The sequence below is a fragment of the Branchiostoma floridae genome, chromosome 9 (genome assembly GCF_000003815.2).
Source record: "Branchiostoma floridae strain S238N-H82 chromosome 9, Bfl_VNyyK, whole genome shotgun sequence".
Lineage (NCBI taxonomy): Eukaryota > Metazoa > Chordata > Leptocardii > Amphioxiformes > Branchiostomatidae > Branchiostoma > Branchiostoma floridae.
In genome coordinates, this window is record NC_049987.1 from 19,453,629 (window position 1) to 19,474,191 (window position 20,563).

Below are 20,563 nucleotides of genomic sequence, written 5' to 3' on the forward strand. Positions count from 1 at the left end.
TAATTGGTCCCGCTTATACCATTGGTATATACCATATTACCTCCACCAAGCAAATTTTACCTGCACCACTCTGAATTTAGAAAGTATGGATCATACTAAAATTGTTCAGGAGCCATTGCTATTTTTTTTTTCTTTTATACTTTATAGGTGGTAACAGTCAATACAGCTAATAACAATCCATATACAGCTACATTAAAGGACATATAATAAGTATAAAACCCAGTACATGAACCAGTGCAGGTTAGGTGCAGGTAGACATCAGAAATACCTGCACAGCTCCAATTTTACCTGCACTAACCTGCATATGCAGGTGGTATTTCGAGCCCTGGTATCACAGTCTTACTCTTAGGCAATTGACAGCTGATCTAAAACAACTCAGAGCCTAATATAACCTCTGCTTGGAAGCCCCTGCTGCTGAAAGCTTCAATAACACAGGCAAATGCCAGCTATGGGCTATACCACACCTTCAAGATAGGGGTGTTGAGCTATGATTCTGCATTAAACCTAAAAAATCTGCAATGGTGCAAAAAATTGTGGGACTTCAAAACCCTGACATTCCAAAAAATCTTGAGCTATAGCTGCTGACACGCAAATCCAGACAAAAACAATACTCCTAATTTGGCGATCACTGATCTCCTTCACAGAGTAAATATAGAGAGAACTGAAGAAATTAAAGACAAAAAAATAAAATTACAACATACCCGATTTTCCTCTGGCATTACGGCTATGTATGCATTTATCAGGCGTTGGCTCCGACAATGTCATCAATGTTCCAGATAATACAGTTAGTTCAGAATGACGTCATCTCCAGAAATCTTGCACGTAATACCAACCAACCATAAACCACCGTTGCACGGCATGACAACACACAACACAACTAACACAGCTTTAAAATCAATACCTAATCAAATGCTCTATTGTACTTCTATTGTAGGTCTATTTATAGGGAGAGACAGATCAATTATATGTCAGTCCATGACGAAATGTTGGACTCAGACATTTGAATAATGCAATGAACTACTAGATGGTTCTATGGTTGCTAATCGCTGGGAAAATAGCACATGGAATCAATACAGATTTTGGAAAAATTATCCCAATATAACTTTTTTATAGTCCACCTATGCTGTTGTTAAACAAAGTGAATTCAGAAATGTATCAAATGAATAGAAATTATATAGGTCCTCATATGCATATTCAACACATTCTGATATACATTTAACACATGAAAACCTGATAGGAAAGTTGGTAGAGTGACCAAGCTGTTTAATTTTTTGGTGTAAATACTGAATCATTAGTGAACTAGAGTTCCTCGAACACATATCTTCGCCAAATAAACAATTTCTATGGAAGATAGTTCTTTTTGAATGATTAATGTGTATAAGTCCATATGTTATCTAGTCACATCATGTAGTGGTTGGTTGGATTATGAACATTGTGAGTAGATTAGTCTATTCTGTCGGTGTACATAATGCAGCAAATGTTTTGGCGATGTGAATGAATGTCTTTGCATAATCAGAACAACTTGTACAGGTATGAGGTTACTGTTCTATTTTGTGTTGTCATAATTACTTTCGGAGAGCTGGTTATGTTTTGGGTAGCGTTTGTATGTATGTATGTATGTATGTATGTATGTATGTAGAAACCAGCAAATTGAAGACCGGCTGAATGGATTGAAGTGATATTTGGTATGTGGGTAGGTCTTGGAAACCTGGAAACCACAGGAAGTCACGCCGATAATTGCATTCGTCACTCACCAAACCCCGGCCACTGTAACAGTTGTTCCTTCCAATTTACGGAACTTTTTAACTCACCAAGGGTCATCTAAGGGCCATATGTAAGGATTGCTACGACCCCCGCCTTGGTGAACGTTTGTTTCAATCTCATGAAAATAGAAAGTAAAGTTTTGCAGTCGCGAGTTAAGTCAGAGGTATTTTACAGAGTCCAAGGTTATGATTTCTGCGACTGTCCGATGACAACCGCCTGTCACCTTTGGCGATTTGTATTTCTCGCAATGATGTCAGTTCTTTCTAGCCGACCTTTCCCTTACAACATGACATCTCTGTTAAGAGTTGAGGAATGCGTGGATAATTGACGGTGACCCTTTTGACCTAAGTGCTGTTCTTCAACATGTTGGGTTTGTCTTGTCCCAGCACTTGGTCACTTGTTGTTTTAACCTAGTTCACAGATGTAAGTACTATGTGTTACAAGCCGTCATTGTTCAATTATGTTATATTACTGACTTTACATAGTACTTATTCGTTTGTTTAGACCCATGTAGTGTTACTGGCACATGGAACACCAAGTTTCCTTGCAGTCCATCATAAGAAAATACACCTGAAGTGTCTCGTAGATATTAGCTCTACATCTTTATATCAAGTGATATTCGTCAAGTTCCCTCTACTACATTTTTACCGTTCCCATGATATAGTGTTGCTTTTATTGTTGATCTGTATATAGATATAAGCAACACTTGTATATAGATATGTTATATTTCAACTGCTATGAATCCTTTGCTGTGTGCCGTCGTATTGACATCAATTCAGCAAGCTATTTAATTGCTTAATTTTATAGATACGTGTTGGACACGGTCAGGCTTTGTATTTTGCTAACATGAACCATGACCATTTATAGGCATTTTTCAGCCAGTAGTCTCTACCAGACTCCATCCTGGCAGAATAGTACACGGATGACCTAGTAACATCCCTGGTCAATCAGAATTTCATGCTTCCAAGACAACGTCTGTTTATGAGGGAGCCCCTGCTTCCACTGGCTCCTTTGACCTACTTCTTCTCTATTTTTAGACATCTATGGGTCGATTCAAGTCCTTTCAGGTGACTCTGTCACAAGTATTTTTCAACCGTTATAGAAGTTTCCCTAAGTAATTATATTAAATACAGAGTGATTTATATAATTTGCATCTCATTATGTTGATAATCATCCAAAGTACCTACCTACCAAAAACAAAAAATATCCATCAATCCCCTCAGGAGTTATCCATCTAAAAAGTTACGAAATATAACACCCACTGCAATTCCAAACAAGCTGCTAGGGGGCCCAAAATTAGACCATTGACTCCTAGTACCAACAGCTATCCACCAGTAAAAAATCACGAACCTGGCACTTCTAGAAAATTTAGGCGAAAACTTTGATGCTCACTTGCAGTACCAAAACAATTTGCCAGGAGGCCCATTATCGAACTTGACCTTCCTTTCTGTGTCCCCTACCTATCAACCAAATATCATTAACATCCATCAAGAACATCTCGAGTTATCTTGCTTACAGACAAACGCACTTACATACAAAGCCAGCTACAGCACCATAGGTAAAAGGTAGCTAAACCATTCTCGCACATGGCAATCCTTTCCACAGCCGCTACAGACCTGCCAAATATCGTGGAAATCGCCCAGCTACATTTTGACTTATGCCTCCCGAAAAAACACCCAAAAAAATACCAAGCTCGCTAATGTACCATAGGAAAACGCCAGGTAACCCATTTTCGAACTAGGCATGCCTTTAAACAACCGCTACACACCTGCAAAAAATAAAAAAGTTCCATCCACAATTTCTCGAGTTATATCCTGTTGACCTACATACAGACCCAAGTCGGCAAAAACATAAGCTTCTTGGCGAAGCTAATGATCTTTGTTTATACATGTATTGAAAATTGCAGAGGTGATTTGAAAACAGTTGTTGTACTGAATGTACATGCCTTTGGTTCTGACGTAAAGTTGTTATTAATAATTCATAGACTACCATCGAGGACTATAGAAATTATTAGAATAAACATCATGGCAAAGCAGTTGTCAGCACATATCACATGAACTAGTTACTATTATATACTAATAACCGTTATACATGTAATTTAACGTGTTTTATTTTTATGTCAATCCCTACCTTTTCTGATTATAAGTAGTAAACAGTTGACAATTTTGCAGACTACTTTTCTGCACTTTGCACAATTTGTATTGCAAGGACATGGTCCTCATTAAGAAACTCTGAAATCTCCAGTTCTGTCTTCAACGCACAAACCTTATGTGAGCAGGAATCACTATGTGATACAAACGAACCTTATGTGATTTGCATGAACCTTATGCAAAACTGGCCAACCACCTCCGGGTCATCAAGTGACATTACGTCATTCGCATAAGGTTCGTGCAAATCGCATGTTCGTGTGTGTGACAGACGGTTCGTAGGTTTTCGCATAGTGGTTCGTGTGATTTTCATAAGGTTCGTGTGTTTTCACATAGTGATTTGTGCGTATCACATAATGTTTGAATGAATCTCATGGGGTTCGTGCAAATGCTTGGGCACCCCGCCGAAGGTACCACAAATGCTCAAGACAAGCGTAGACTTCCGTCAAAATATTCTGACACAACAAGAGAATTGTGGTGAAGACAGCAGAGTGTCCCTTCAGGCAACAATCTTCATAAACATATTTCTAATATATCAAAACTACTGACGTTTAGTAAAATTATGTGATATCATTTATGATAATTCTACCTCCGTATTGGTCAACGACTACAAAGTATATGATACTTAGATGATCTCATACTTTCAAACGAAGACGAAAAACTGTCAAACTGACGTAATTACTTTTTACAAACCGTTCATGTTGCACGTAACGTTATTTTTACGTTGCCAAAAAAAGCACGATGTTTTCATAACAATTTAGTTGATAACATACGACTTTTTCAGAGTTCCAAAGGTTATATAGGATAGAGGTACCAGACTGTGACACTCTTGCGTTGGCAGAGAGGCAATTTCGATCATATTTAAGGCGATTTTAAGACATTTAAGACTTTCTTTTACACATACCTTTCTCAGCAACTTTCACCTCTCTCTGCAATACAGGTTCAGGCAAAGATTGGGGCCTCGAGGTACATTGCTGTCTACTGTATTCATAATAACAGCCTGCAAAATATTTTCTATTTAATAGAACCTCCTTCGTTCATATTCACTGTATGAGAAACGAGACGGGTGGTGATATCTACTTCACGCATCTTTTGATCAATTGATGACGTCACATGTGAATAGAAGTGACGTAAGCAGAGCGTAGGTCAGAAACCTCATTAAATATGTTTGCTAGTGAAAAAAAATAACGTTGTGTGCAAATTTTGTAGTTGTAACACATTTTGAAAATTAATAGGAATTAAATGTCATTGTTTAAAAGGAGACTTTTATGACAATTTTCAAAGAATATGTCGATTTTGATCGTTATTGAGATTGAGGTTATCTTAGAGTCAATTTCAATAGTGAAAACAATGCAAGAGACGTCTAAGCTGCGTAATGAGGTGATTTTATGCATACCTTTAGCGCAGTTGTCTTCGTTACAACCCAAACTGTCAAGATGGCGGACAGAAGCAAAGATCGCTGATCTGTGCTGGAATTTCTACATTTTACCACCATAAGAACTCACTTGAAGGGCACAGAAGGATGTATTCGGAAGAGGATTTTCCTATGAAGCGCACGGAATCTTCCAGCTGACGGTAAACAGGTGGAAAACGGCGAAGTCAACATGCTAACTGGAGCATACTCGTATCCTTTTTTTGGTCCGCGCTACCTGCATTTTTCTCACCGGTGGAAGTTGGGTGTTGTAGCCAGTGTTCTGGAAGTTGGTTTCCGTGCTCTAGATCACTGTTAGAAAATCATGATCAGCTACTAGCAACAGTGGAAGCTAGGTTTAGTTTTTCTGTACAGGTACGCCATCGAGACAATACATACAGCATGTTTCAGAAAATTTTCACTAGCTTGAACTTCAAGTATAGGGGAGGGGCGGACTAGTAGTACTTAGTAGTAGTAAATTAAGTTGGACAGTAATCTGCAAATAAGTATTGTGAATGAAGTAGTTTATTGAAGAGAAGTACGTAGTACTCAAGTGAAATGTGCTGATCAGTATAGAAGGTACAGTAAACTCTACTCTACTCTAATCGTATCCGCATAGCCTTTTTGTCTCTTTAGGGGGGTCTCTGAGTTGTTATAAAATTCATCTTGTCTCGGACATGGTATAAACTATAATTGAGGGCAAATTTATGCATCCCCTTCCACCACTTTTTACCTCCCCAACCGAAGTCAGGTACCCAGTATTGACACCTGGTTGTGTAAATTGAATATCCCATAGAAACAATATTGATGGCTTGTCAGGGGATTCTAACCCAGGACCTCTGGGTTCTAGGCCAAACACTCTGCCAAAAGACCACCTGTTGGATAAAATCATAAGAGTATTGGGGAGCCGGAGATACACAGAAAGTGGTTTGTCCGTATAACTTAGCACAGCAAATACACCACTAATACTAATAGCCAATTAGCATTTCATTTTTCTCTAGTTAAGGTAATAATTTTTGATTTAAAAAAAATTGTCAGAACTTATGGCAGAAGTTCAAGTATACGTTAAACAGATAAATCATCTTTTTGGTGACCATAAAAAAAAAAAAAGAATCCTCAAGATGTCTCAATTTTAAATTAAGAAAATGCCTTGCCACTTTGCTAAGTGAAAATTTATATCAATTGAATTTTATTTGCACTGTGTAGACAAAAACACTGCAAAAATATTTAAAAAAATGTTTTAGATATCAGTTAAGTATTGAAATTGAAAGCATAAATAAATCATTGAAACAATCTGAATTTTTGAACATTACTTGAAAATGGGTGAATTTATCACTGGAAATTATGGTAAGTGTGTCTTATGTTTGCTCCCTGTGGAATTTGATAATGGTAATTGGGTAGGGACCACTGGTAAGATTATGCAATAATACAGTCATTGGTCCCCTGAGAATTATGAGTTGCCACTAACTTGGTCACACCATGACACACAGTCACATTCTGTACATAACATTTCGGGAGCAGCTTTTCTGTGAATGAAAAATTTACGTGTGAAAAAATTATGTTCTTGAAATATACCTGAAATGCTGTTGTAAAAAAAAGATAATACATAGGAAGTCAAATGTCAGTCATTTACTCAAGCAGTATTGATAGTGCCCGTGTGAAGAGCTTGTTTTGTCTGTCAAGTCATGGTTGTTCCTGCCATTTTCTAGTCTGGAAGCAGCATAACTAGACAAAATAAGAGGTGGAGATACTAAATTATTCATGGTAATTTTGTAAATTGTTGCTTTCACAAAATGTTGTCTGCAGTGAATTAGAATTCCAAACAATGTTCAGAAAAAAAAACAACTTCTGTAACAACTAAATTCGGATTTTCTTACAACGATTTCGGCACAAAATCGCGCTAGTTATCATAAAAAATCGATGAAAACCTCAATTTTGAAAATGATGCGGTTGTTATGGGTCCCAATTTGGGCCGGTCGCGGTTGCGTTGGCCAGGTGGTCGTTGAGACAAGGTCGCTTAATGATTACGTCAATGGGGAAAAAATCGGGACCGAGAAAAAACGGTCGAAATGGCCAGGTGGTCGCTGAGAAGAGGTGGTCGCTCGGGCAGGTTTGACTAGTATGTAACACAACGCTACCAATTATTGTCCCATTTATTTAAAACACCTTTATCTTAATACCCTACATGCAGACTAAACTTGTAACCCATATCATCTATTCTAAAAATAGTAAAAAGAACAATGCATCTTGCCTGTATCTCTTTCTCCACCTGTTAAATGCTGTGTTAGCATGTATTCATACCTCAATGATCTCTTTGATAAAGAATTGTAGTGTTACCCTATTGTATATTATGATTATGAATTTATGATTATGAGTGTACATTTGGTACAGGTGTATTACTAGCTATAGTAGACCAGCACCTTTCTCCTGTTTTTTACAGTGTGAAAACTTTTGTTTCCTTGATGAAAAGAGAATTGCGTGCAGCAAGACCATTTGTTTATTTAGATAATCTGACCCGTTTTATTACTATTGTTGTGGGTGCGGAACGGGGTGTCCAGTTTACGCGTTCTTGTGTTACGCTGGTTAGGAGACTTACAAAGACTAGGGGCTCGAAATACCACCTGCATGCAAGACTGCAGGTTAGTGCAGGTAAAATTGGAGCTGTGCAGGTATTTCTGGTGTCTATCTGCACCTAACCTGTACTGCTCTATGTATACTGGGTTTTATACATAAATGTCCTATGATGTACATGCACGTGGATTGTTCTTAGCTGCATTGGCTGTTACCACCTATAAAGTAAAAGAAAAAAAAGTGTGGCAATTAAAATTATTGCCATAGCGACGGTTTTAATGTTTATAAGTTTTATAGATTGTTGTTGTTAATGGGTTTTAATAGTCGTATTCCATTCGTCTGGCGATGGATGTTCATAGAGCATTGCTGTCAAAGGGGGTCCCTTGTGAGTGAAGGGTGAACTAATGTAAATGCTTCTCATCGATTTTACAAATCAGGGCCTCGTTTTACTCTAGCTAAATAACAATATGCTAAAAAAGGGTTTCGGCCAGTATCGATATCATATAGATATATAGATAGATATATAGATAGTTAAAAATATTTTTCTACTGAATTAATTGTGTTTGTCATGAATTATGCAAATAAGGCCCTCATTTGCATAAACTATATAACTTGATCATCTCCAACAAACAGACATGCGCAATATATGTTAGCATTTTCTCATTAATTATGCAAATAAGGTATTTATCTATCAATATTCTTCTCTTTCTCAGTTACAAAGGTCACATGTTGTAATGGTCCTTTAATTGAGCTGAGCATGTTTAGACAATTTCCCAATTTATTATGCAAATTAGCTTCCACTCTGCATAATTCTTCATAATTAATATGCAATTATATTAAGCATCACGTAACCTATCCACATATCAAAAACCATAACAATCCGTCAACCCCTTCTTCGGCTATTCCCTTTAATAGTCTGACACCTAAGTCACCTGTCCTGCAGTTCCAAAATAAGCCGCTAGGGGGCCCAAACCTATACCACTTACTTACAGCATCAAGAGCTGTCAACCACTTAAGATTCATAGCCGCAGCATGTCCAGAACTCGAGGTATCAAACCAGGAAGTTCTGCTGCAGTACCGTAGCAGGCCACTAGGAAGCCAAAAATCTTGTCGTTTCCAGGTCTCAACAAGACCTACCAACATACCGAATATCAATACAATCCATCCAGGCGTTCTTAAGCTATGGTGGTCTTCTACAACCGGCACACACCTACAAACGCTAGCCAAAATATAACTTTCTTGGCGAAGGTAACTATCACATCGCTATCTCACAACCCCCACATGTTTTAAGCTCAAACAATGCCTGTTTCACACATCAGTTTGTATTTTTGAAACAAAGATATTAAGGGTGAAGAAGGCCATCAAACTTTCCAAACTCCTGGACACAAAAACCACGAACGAACCCGGAAGTGATTTCCACGACTCACAGGTCATTTTTCGAGAAACATATTTCAACAATCTTTTACCCCCTATTTCAAATGTTTACATTTCCATGACCACCATACTACATACATGTACTACAATTTGGGTACGTCTGAAGTCCTAGGCTTTTCTCAATTTTGCACGGCTATCAATCAAAAATCGCCTTGCGCGAATACGGAAAACACTGCTGTGCACACGTATATCGGTACCGCGGTATGTGTCCTGCGACTGGAAAGCTTACCCGTGGAGGTAATGGTACAGTCCGGCATGATGCAACTACGCACGCGCGGACTTTTGACATTCCTGACATTCCTGTACAGTTTTTAGAATACTTTCGAAACGGTTCCACACTATACTATTAAGCTCGCCCATCAGGCGTCGCTAAAAAAATTGCAATGGTTCCTGAACAATTTTAGTATGATCCATACTTCCTAGATTCAGAGTGGTGCAGGTAAAATTTGTCTGGTGCATGTAATTTTCACCAGTGCAGGTATGTAGAAAAAAAGTACTTCTAGCCCTGTGTGTTCTTGTGTTACGCTTGTTGGGAGGCTTACAAAGGCTACAAATGTCTTTACGGTACATAGTGATCCACCTTAAAGTTTAACAGACAGGATTTTGTTTCAACAAGTGAATTGAAGCATTCAGTTTCTGCTTCAGTTAAGCTGTGCACATGTGTGTGAGAATGGGCTTCCAGTCTGCAAGGAGTTACACAGGGAGACAAGTCAGCATGACAGCTGTGTTGTGGGTTCAAACAATAGTCAGGTGAAATTTTACCTGTGAATATGTCTTACTGTAGTCCTTATTGAAGTTATTCTGTACCTAGCTAGCCATGACTGGGTCTATATTCACATATCAATTCAAGGTCATACTATAGTGTTGCATATTGGGAACTAAAACCTTTTGGACAGCTCTGTTTACAAAATATTCATTCTCACCATGAAGACTTAGTACGAGTAAGGAAGGTGTGAATACATTACGTTTCCGCAGTACAGTTGTCGTTATATGATATTTTGTTGCTTCAGCCAAACAGCCCGGCCCAAACTGCAGCAAGGTACCATGTGATGTACATGTAACCTGTAAGGAACTGATGACATCATTTTTATTGCATTGTTTGACTGTGTAGATCTTAGTCTTACATGGAATTCAATGTGTTTGCCTTCAACTTGGCTATTTTTAAAAGATATGTGATGCCCACCTACAAATATAAACTGGATAAATGTTTTACAGAATTATATTGGTCTGTGGTTGGTTGTTACAATGTATAAGGCCTGTGGTTGGTTGTTATAAATTGATTAGTGTATAAGTTATAAGGTCAATGATTGGTTGTTATAAATCAATTAATAACTGTATAACATAATACCGAAGAAGAAGAAAGGTTCTGTGGTTAGTTGTTTAAAATTTAGTATATTAGGCCTGTGGTTGGCTGTTAGTTATAGAAGACCAGTGGTTGGTTGTCGATATCAGTTGCAAACAGTGTGGTTGGTTGTTACTGTATATATATTGTTGGCCTGTGGCTGGTTGTAAGTTTTTATTATAAATTAATTATAAATTACTGTATAAGTCCTGTGGTTGGTTGCAGGTTATAAATTGATTATTGTATATGGCCTGTGGTTGGTTGTAAGTTATAAATTAATCACTGTATAAGGCCTGTGGTTGGTTGTTACCCTTGACTACTTCCACAGAGACAAGTACAAGTTGGTCCAACAGGACCAGGTCCAGCAGTTGAGAACCCACTCTGCTCGTAGGAAGGAACAGGACAGGGCCAAGACACTGAGGCAGGAAACTCTGCGCAGGAGGAAGTAAGTTATAAATACTCTGAGGACACTCCATTTTAGTTTCTTTGTTATCGCCACTTCAATTTCTTTTTACTGATGTCCAAAATTTAAAAAAGATTGTTGTCACAAATTTGTGTACCATTCACAATATGGTAACAACAATTTTGGCACCAACATTTGAAGAAAGTACAAAGTAATGTACTTGTACAGTCTTGTTTTTCCACTTATAATTATGGATTTAAATTTTGAAATCCATTGTTATAAAGTGTTATCCAGTCTGGAATGAAATTCCATCACTCCCACAAGTGGCATTCTTCCACATATGGCATTCTTCTTCATTATTGTCAGGCTTTAATATGTGACAATATTAATTTATGGCTGTATAACTAAATCCAACAATAATGTCACTATGTTTTGTTCATCTTTGAACCGTGCACCATTTTAGATGAGCAGGTGGCTCTCAATCTCAGTGTTGTAAGATTCTTAAGTCTACTCTCTAATGGTTGACATTTGCCAATTGAGAACAAGACCTTAGATCTAAATTATGCTCTAGATATTGTCCATATGGGGAGTCAGAGTATCATCATATATCCAGATGACGTCAACCAATCAGAAGGCCCCATTTCATTTGGGTTATAGCGCCGTAACACATGTTACAAGTGAAGTGTTAGAAATATGTGGTCAATCTAGCACTGGAACCAATCAGAAGGAGGGTTCATAGAACATTGACCAATCAAAATACTAGTAACACCCAGCAGGGAGGAATGATCACACCCAACAGGGAGGAATGATCATGTATCTACCACTGCTTACAGTTATAATCAATGTTTCCCTGTAATCTACTTAACAGTTCACACGACTTGTTTGACCTTCACAGGGCGTTAGAGGACAAGAAGAAGCATGACGCGGAGAGAGAGGCCAAGCGTCGTGAACAGGAGCTCGCCAAGAGACGAGAACGTCAGCAGGAAGCCACGGAAAAATTTCAGAGGGCTCATGTCAGGCAAGGGTCTGCTAGAGGTACAGTCTGCTTCATGTATTACTGTACAACATCTCTTTGATCAGCAATCTAACTTTAACAGTAATAGTATACAATGTAACATCATTGTCTATAGACATGCAAGTTGTTTTTCACATTGTAGTGCCTAGTGATGGAAAGTTTCCTTTGCTGTTTCTGTAGCAGGGTATTTCTTTTCAAGGAGTAGTTGCTAGCTAGCTCTTCCCCTTTAACTTGCTCGAGGCACCTCTTCAAACATGCATGGGATACCCATTTTAGGGCCTTTTCAAAAACAGGCAAAAGCCCAACTGAGATGCTTTCCCAGGATTGAACTGTTGTCTCCTAGTTACCAACTACTGCAGTAATTGGAACCAGTTGAACTACAGGGACATCCCACATAGACATATGGTTGTTCCAATATCATGATACATCTACTGTCAGTCCTATAACTTTAAATGCTTTTGTGACAGGACAAACACAATTCTGGAGGTTAAGTTTCTGTAAACATACATGTACTCTGATACATTACTAAGTCAGTAAGTGACATCATTCTTGCTGTTCCAGGGAGGAAATCCCGCACCCCAACACTAGACGAGGTGTTACGACAGGTCCGAGGGACGTCAAGAGCGTCCACAACATCTGGCGTCACTAACACCTCAGCACGAACCATCTTTTCAAGGTAATTGTCATGGTTCAGTTCAGTATGCCAATCTAAATAGTCCGAGTTGATTTCAACAATTGATTGGGTATCATCATCATCATCATCGGTCGGCTGCAGTGCAGGCGACTAAGTTTCTTCCATGCTCCTATGTCGGCAGCTAGATGGCATATCTGCTTTGCCGTCATTAAAGTCTCCTAGGAGCTGTTGAATGTACTTTAGATAGGAGGTAGCTTGGCATACATATTGTGTACACTAGGCGTAAGAGATGTGTATCACCAAACATGATCAATCATGAGGTAAAGGGTACAGAAATCAGTTACAGGGGTTTAGGTACAGATCCAACAATTTGCGAAAATGCAGAATGTTTTCCCCGTAGCCTTTTCTCAAGTTACTTTCACAGGTACACAATACTATATGCTTACTTAAGTAGTGAAATCATGCATATCCTGCGGTAAAGACTGATTTTACTACATATTTAAACATCCTGGATGACTTATCTGCACAAATGTATCAATTTTCAGATACTGTGCCTGTGCACATATCCTAAATGACATCCATATGCAATCCCTCAGCCCAAGAGCCTCCAATTTACTATAGAAAAAAATTTCTTTGATGTATTGTCATAATCCTTAAAAACCTATCTCCTTTTGTGGTGATTTTTTGTCATTGAATGTACTAAGACATTGTGTTTGATTGACAGGAAATACGGAGGTAGCAATCCGGACCTTTCCACTGAGACTGGGGGTGGCGCAGGCCTGCAGTACGGGAAGCTGACGGCAGAAATGCGTACCACCAGTGAACGCAACCTTGCCAGCAGCAAGAAAATGTTCGAACAGCAACTGGAGGAGCAAAATCGACTTCTTGCTGAGCAACAACAAAGGACCATACAGGTTGATTTGCATACTTTTTTTGTATTGTAAATGTCTTTTTCTCAGCATCATCATCGTCTTTTTCTAATTTCTTTTAAAAAAGTGTAAACTATGTCCAATCATCATACATCAGCTTTTATTTAAAAGCCAGTATCTTTGGAGACAAATGCTATTTATCTGCAATTATGAAATCATTGTATCCTTGATGTCATTGTTAAAGGAAAGCTAAACTCAAAGGGGGTGTTTTGTTCCAATAGATGATAATTATAGGATTTCAACACCAAGGACAGGTACATGTACCTTATCAAATGGATGGTAAAAGAAGCCCTGAAGTCAGGAAGGGTTATTTTCTGAGAGATATTAATTTTGGAAAGTAGCAAATGCATACTACTTCTCAAAATACAATGTACAATACCCACTAGTCCCGCCTGCACCAAAAAGGAATCAGTATTGTACTAAACTCACCAAATGCCCTCTAATTGAATTATATGCAATCCTTACCCTATGACTTAAATTCAATCTATCTGACAAGGCCTGACAAGAGTTAGCAAAACAATTTCAGAGGCAATAAGAAAAACTGTTTTTTTTTATATATAATCATCAGTTGACTTTCTTGGTGTTTTTAAATCTAAAGGATACTAATAGGATCTGCATGGGGTTAGCAAGAATCACGTTGTTTTACAAAACACATGTCGCGTAATTCACCAGAAGTGAAAGTCTGCAAAAAGATACTAGTAGCTAATGATGTATTCATTATTGCAAAATCTATAATTGGAAAATGGATTTTTGGTAAGTTAAGGACTCCTTTAAGACTGTTTGGCAGTATTATAGACACCAAGAATGCAAAGTACTATCATATGATAATATTAGTAACACAGTTTAATGACTTCTTTATCTGTAATAGGAGCTCCATGAAGAAGTAGAGCATCTCCGTCGCAGCTCCAGCCTCTCCAGTCTGGACAGCCTTGACGAGAACCGTACCGCTCCGTCCCACCATCCCGCGTACAGGACGGACCAGCCAATCAGCGGGATCACCGTGGACTCCAAATACACCGATCCCAACTACGTATCTCAGGGTTTGTACGCGCAGGGGATACCAGCTGCTAGGGCGGGGTATGACATGCCATACGGACAATACTATTCTTCGACTCCTGTGACAGACTCGAATTTTCGAGGGCCCGCGGGTTATCAGTACCAGACAGGGCACGATACAAACTTCCAAGCCAATGGCTACGCTCCGCACGGTACTGGTCAACAGCCTGCGATCATTGGCAGGCCTAGAGACACTGCGAGCGATTATGGGACGCAGTCCAACGCGTTTTCGAGTGCCACTAGTGTCCCTACAAACAGTGGGGGAGGGAAGAGTTTCCTGGGTGTATCAGGTGTTAGGATACAGCATGGGGCTGGGCAGGCACCTGCTCAGCAGAGACTGTTCACAACTGCACCTGGGGATCGGGCGGGTTTCCAATCCTCTACTGCAGGGGATTCAAACCATCGTGCGTACGTCCCGGACAGTCACGAACTACAAGTGGAGGAAGCTAACGAATTAGTTCAGGATGCTCTCGCGAAAACGCCACAGGTAATGACAAATACAGGCTATGGGTCGAACGCCAGAACGACAACCCAGGCGCCATACTCAAACCCCAGGTATCGCCTGTTGTTCTCTCAGAAAAAGGCTTGGGGTACGCCCACCTCGCAGGCTGAAGAGATGACAGCAACACAAAGCAGCTCAACAGTAAGTAGTGGTGCTGGGATCACAACTGTCACTCCAAGTACCACCCGTATCATTCCCTCTGCCACCACAATAACAACAACAACAGTCTCTCACACCACGGGAAATAGTTCTGTCGCACATACTAACGGCACAAGCAGTGCCTCTAGTGTGTCCCAGGCTTCAACTACAAGAACTCCAATGGCTTACTCTAGGCCACTCTTGAACTACACAAGGGTCACAGAAAACAGCACTGTTACAAGTAACGATGCTCACAACCACACCAATGGGTACTCCAGAACTAACCATGACAGAGAGAGTACTGTAGAAAGGAACACAAGTTATAACGTGCCAGGAAGTCAACAAAGTAGGACAGCTTCCGGCACTGGAATCTCAGTCAAGGGGCACGCGGTCAGCTCAGAACAGCAGACACAGCTCCATGACACGCAGAAACGTTTAGACCTACTGAGGCAAGAACGAGAGGCCCACCGTGCAAACGGAATGTTCCAGAAGGCAGAGGAGGAAGAGAAAGAAAGTGACCATCAGTCGGAGGAAGAAGAATTAGAAGAAGAGTCGGAACCAGAGCCTCCAAAGCCTAAGATCATCAAAGGAATCTTGAAAAAGAAGTCCAAGTATGAATCTCATCCTTCGCGACCCTTCAGTGTGGTTATAACGGGAGGGAGACAGATACAAGACAGTGTGGACTTGGCGAAACAGGAGAAGAAAAAGCGTGGCATTCGCTGGGTGGACCTAACATATGACGACGATGAAAAAGAACAAAATAATGAGTTACAAATAGGCGCAAAGCCACAACCGAGCACGCAAACTTCCAGACCAACAACAACCCCTCAAGCCACCGCGATTCACAATGGGCCAACGAGACTTCAGACTGGGAGGCGGCGCGTTTCCAGCGCAGGGTCGGTACGGAAAGCAATATTAGCCCGAGCGAAAGCCGCGTCCAGACAGGGAACCATAACACTCCACGGTAACGACAGCTCGCAGCCTCATAACGAAGATACTCCTGGTGACCAAGTTGGAAAGCCATCAAATCGTCAACTCAGTGTCTCAACTTGCAGTTACTCAATACAAGCCACACCCAGCCAACCACAGGCCTCCACACAAATGCCCAGGAAAGTCGAGAACACAAAACAGACCAATGCGCAAACGAAAATGGAAAACGATCACGAAATTTACAGCGCCAATGGACTTCGTCTTGACAAGACTCCGACAGACGACGAAATCAATTGGCTGTGGGACAAGGTTCGCTCCTGTTTGAATCAGAGAGCTGACCGGTCAGGAATGGAGACTGCAGAGCAAGTTTCAACAGCTTCTGCATCAAAACAGGTACAGCTACTAGTCACCATCTTTCATTACAACTTGCTACCATTGCCAGGGAATATGTACAGTAATTGTTGATAGATTTTCTCCTTGGCTAAGAAAAGATGATGGTAATGACATCTGGTACATGTAGTACATCTGAAAACAGTTGAATACCCTTCAGAGACAAGTGTACTTCGAGCATGTAGTTACTTAACTGTGAGTGTGACAGCATAGTAACTTACATTTAGTTCCAGTGTCCATTATTCACTTTTTGGATTTTTTTAAACATTTGATTTCTTTTCTTTTTATTACAGTTTTTCTGATATTGTATTATCTTTTACTTCCCAACTGTGGTATACTAGTAAAGTGATGGCTTATGAATAAGTCTAAAACTTAAAAAGTGATTATGACAGTAAAATACCATAAAAGTACCCTTGCTCTCTGACAGTTAGGTTTTCTTTACTTGGTTTTACTCTCAATATTTAGATGGTCAAGGTACATGCTGTCAGCTGGAAGGTAAAGAAAATGTTTTAAGTTTTGTGTGATCGTTATTTGTTCCAGGATCCTGCTGTGACAGGAAGCCGGCAGACAGCTCAGATGTCCCAGCTGACCCTGGACGGGGGGAGGTTAGCAGGCTCGGAGGTGGTCCCCAGGCTCAGAACCATGCCCAGGGTGGGGGGGTTCTCATCTGCAGCACCCACAGGTAAGGGGAGTGGGGGGTATGGTGGGGTGGACTTGTGGACAACCATTGTTGATTGGACTTAGGACCTACATTATTTTATGTTGCGCACCCATAATGTCTTCTGTGCTCCTAAATTTTTAGTTTGAAAGAAGCTGAGTGCACTAGCCTGGGTATCATCTGGATATATAGGTGTTTGCTCTGACGATTATTATACACTACATGTATTATACAGTCGCTTCTTTGCTATTCTAACTTGGAACTCAACTTCATGTCCAAATCTTTGACGAGGGCGCTAATTTGTCCCATCAGGGTAGTAGTTTACTCCTATGTTTGCTTCTACTACCCAAGAAACTGAAATGGTTATTAATAACTGATTGCTGTATTTCATCAGGTGTTGGAACACCTGTTCGAATGAGCGTTCTAGAACCCTTGATTCCCTCATAACTGATGTCATCACCCAAAGATTTTGATATATGTAGTTCCCCGTGCAGATGCATGCCATTGGGTAGCAGAAGCAAACATAGGAGCAAACTACTTCCTGAATGGTAGCCAGGCTAGCGCACCTTTTCCAAAAAATTGATTTCGAGCTTTGACGTTTATGGTGAGTGAAGAGGTACTTTTCAGTTGTACTGAATGCCATGATGTTCATCAGCAGGAGGAAGGAGAAGAACAGCCAGTGAGAACAACAGCGCCTCCTTGCGTCGTAATGCCCTACTGCAGCAGAGGAACCAGCAAAGAGCCAACACCTTACAGAAGACCCCCACCCCCTCACAGCAGCAAGTCCGGTTTACGGAAATCTCACAGGTATGTAGAGCAGACAGGGATGTCCCTGTGGCTCAACTGATATCGGCCTCACAGAAACAGTAACAGTTATTACAGTCCACTATTCTCCCTCCAGACTGCTATAGGTCCTACTGACAGTAACTACAGTGTACTGTTCTGTTCCCAGACTACTAAAGGGCCCATCCCTAGTGCCCAGGAGCCAGGGAACAGGACAGCAGGTCCTACTGACAGTAACTACAGTGTACTGTTCTGTTCCCAGACTACTACAGGTCCTATACCCAGTGCCCAGGGAACAGGACAGCACAGCAGGTCCTACTGACAGTAACTATACAGTGTACTGTTCTGCCTCTGGACTACTACAGGCCCCATTCCCAGTGCCCCGGGTATCAAGTCCTACTGACAGTAACTTCAGTGTACAGACGTCTGTTCCCAGACTACTACAGGCTCCATCCCCAGTCCCAGAGCCAGGGAACAGGACAGCAGGTCGTACTGACAGTAAACTACAGTGTGCTGTTCTCCCTCTAGACTACTACAGGTCCTACTGACAGTAACTACAGTGTACTGTTCTGTTCCAAGACTACTACAGGTCCCATCCCCAGTGGCCAGGAGCCAGGGAACATGACATCAGGTCCTATTGGCAGTAACTAAATTGTACTGTTCTGTTCCCAGACTACTACAGGTCCCATGCCCAGGAGCTAGGGAACAGGACAGCCATTCCTACTGATAATAACTACAGTTACTGTATATTGTTCTGTTTCTACTGACTACTACAGCCAGTACAGGTCCTACTGACAGTAACTTACAGAGTACTGTTCTGTTCCCAGACTACTACAGGTCCCATCCCCAGTGCCCAGGAGCCAGGGAACAGGACAGCGGGCCCTACTGACAGTGAGGTGACCGAGAGTCTGGCCGCTTTCCTGGAGGCTGAGTACATGTCTGACCAGCCCATCTCTGAAGCTGAGATCGCTGCTGCACTAGACGCCATGCAAAACAGACAGACTGGACAGAAGGGTGGGTATACAGCTGCTGTTGCTGGAATCAAGCGGCATTTTTATAGCAAGTAAAATTGTAAGCCTTAAGAAAAAAGCTTGCCATGCAACCGTTAGATAACTGTGAGGATGAAATGGTGGTAGAAGTTACACTTACATTATGTAGGGCCACGAAATATGCATTGAGTTTCGGGAAATGTCCACATATAATCTCGCAGCACATTTTGCAATATTCTGCAGGACATTTGGAAATTTTTTGTAGTGCGTTCTGCGATATCCCATAGGGTGTTCTGCAAGAGTTAGGAGGTTTCTTCTGAGTTTTGCAAATTTCAGTTCTGCAGCAAAAATCAAACATGTACAATGATTCACTTCTGGGATTTATGCAGATACATGTAACTTTTCATTCACTCTAAAACACTAAGTCTTACAGGATGTGAACTAACCTTACATAATTTATGTGGTTTGTGTTTACAGCACCAAGTGCACTGTCCATGGAGGAACGAAGACTTCTGCAGTCTTTGGACAGACTCAACCAGAGGTTAAAAGGTAAGTTTCTCTTTTGAGAGGTTACGTCACTGTACCGTAACACTTAAAGCCATACACAGGGAATAGTTGACAAAAAAAAGCACAGGATGGGAGATTATTGTTGCATGAACAATGCAATATCAATACAAAGCAACATACATGTATTAGATTAGAGCAATGATGGCATGATAATTATTCTAACTGTATTCACTGATTTCTACCATGATGATAGTTATACATGCAGGAAGAGTTTGAAAACAGATGATTATAATAAAAATGTCCTTGTTTTATACAAATTTAATGTTCAAACTTGAACGTGACTGTATATTCTAAATCACATTATTTCATTCTAGTTACAGAAACTGTCACTCAGAATGCTGCAACCAACATGACACAAAAACCCCCACTCCATGTAAGATATTCTTCCTTTTTCATTGTTACATGACTTGTACAACAATGATATTATACCTTTATTTTGTATTTTGTGTAATAATAGTTGTTTTCATACGTTGCACCATGTACAATTTTTGTTTATTTAAAAGGTCATTCTATATTAAAGAAAAGTGGTGAATAAATTTATGTTTTTCTGTTTCTGCTGTCCAGCCGGGAACAAGAACTAACCAGTCCAAACCAAAGCGGGTGATGTCAGCGACCACCGTGGGACCACGATACCACTTCAGAACAGGCTCCGCTGACAACAACACACGCGCTAGGAAAAACTATGTCTATCAGTAAAACATTCTTTGCATCTCTGATGTCACAGACACATCTGAGTGATTTTAGCCATTGTAGCTTCAATCTATTTATAGATCGCTACATTTAACTTTGTGCTGTCGTATTGGCATAACGGTTAGAATGTTCTACCCGGAACCGAGAAGTCCTGGGTTTGAATCCAGTGATAATATTACCACCGATGTTGTGCCCTTGAGAAAGCCACTT

General features: G+C 40.4%; 2 protein-coding genes across 8 annotated transcripts in view; one reads left to right on the plus strand and one right to left on the minus strand.

The window, feature by feature from the left end:
- The window catches only part of LOC118423629 (E3 ubiquitin-protein ligase RLIM-like), a 10,772-nt gene extending 5,763 nt beyond the window's left edge, over positions 1–5,009 (minus strand). Inside the window, exon 1 of the mRNA XM_035831859.1 lies at positions 4,816–5,009. The gene's annotated coding sequence lies outside the window, so the exon portion shown is untranslated. The remainder of the gene's footprint in view (positions 1–4,815) is intronic.
- Positions 5,010–5,303: 294 nt separating this feature from the next.
- Positions 5,304–20,390, plus strand: LOC118423627. 7 transcript variants are annotated; one of them, XM_035831852.1, is made up of 12 exons: positions 5,304–5,535; positions 10,998–11,114; positions 11,968–12,107; positions 12,649–12,763; positions 13,446–13,635; positions 14,519–16,669; positions 17,207–17,348; positions 17,980–18,131; positions 18,935–19,121; positions 19,574–19,645; positions 19,978–20,036; positions 20,228–20,390. In XM_035831852.1, the coding sequence occupies exons 1-12, from the start codon at positions 5,516–5,518 to the stop codon at positions 20,357–20,359; spliced, it is 3,477 nt and encodes a 1,158-aa protein (XP_035687745.1). In that variant the 5' UTR covers positions 5,304–5,515; the 3' UTR covers positions 20,360–20,390. The 7 variants fall into 7 exon arrangements, with proteins under 7 accessions (XP_035687745.1, XP_035687747.1, XP_035687746.1 ...); XM_035831854.1 differs by having other exon boundaries at positions 18,938–19,121; XM_035831853.1 differs by having other exon boundaries at positions 17,983–18,131.
- The last annotated feature ends 173 nt before the right edge of the window (positions 20,391–20,563 follow it).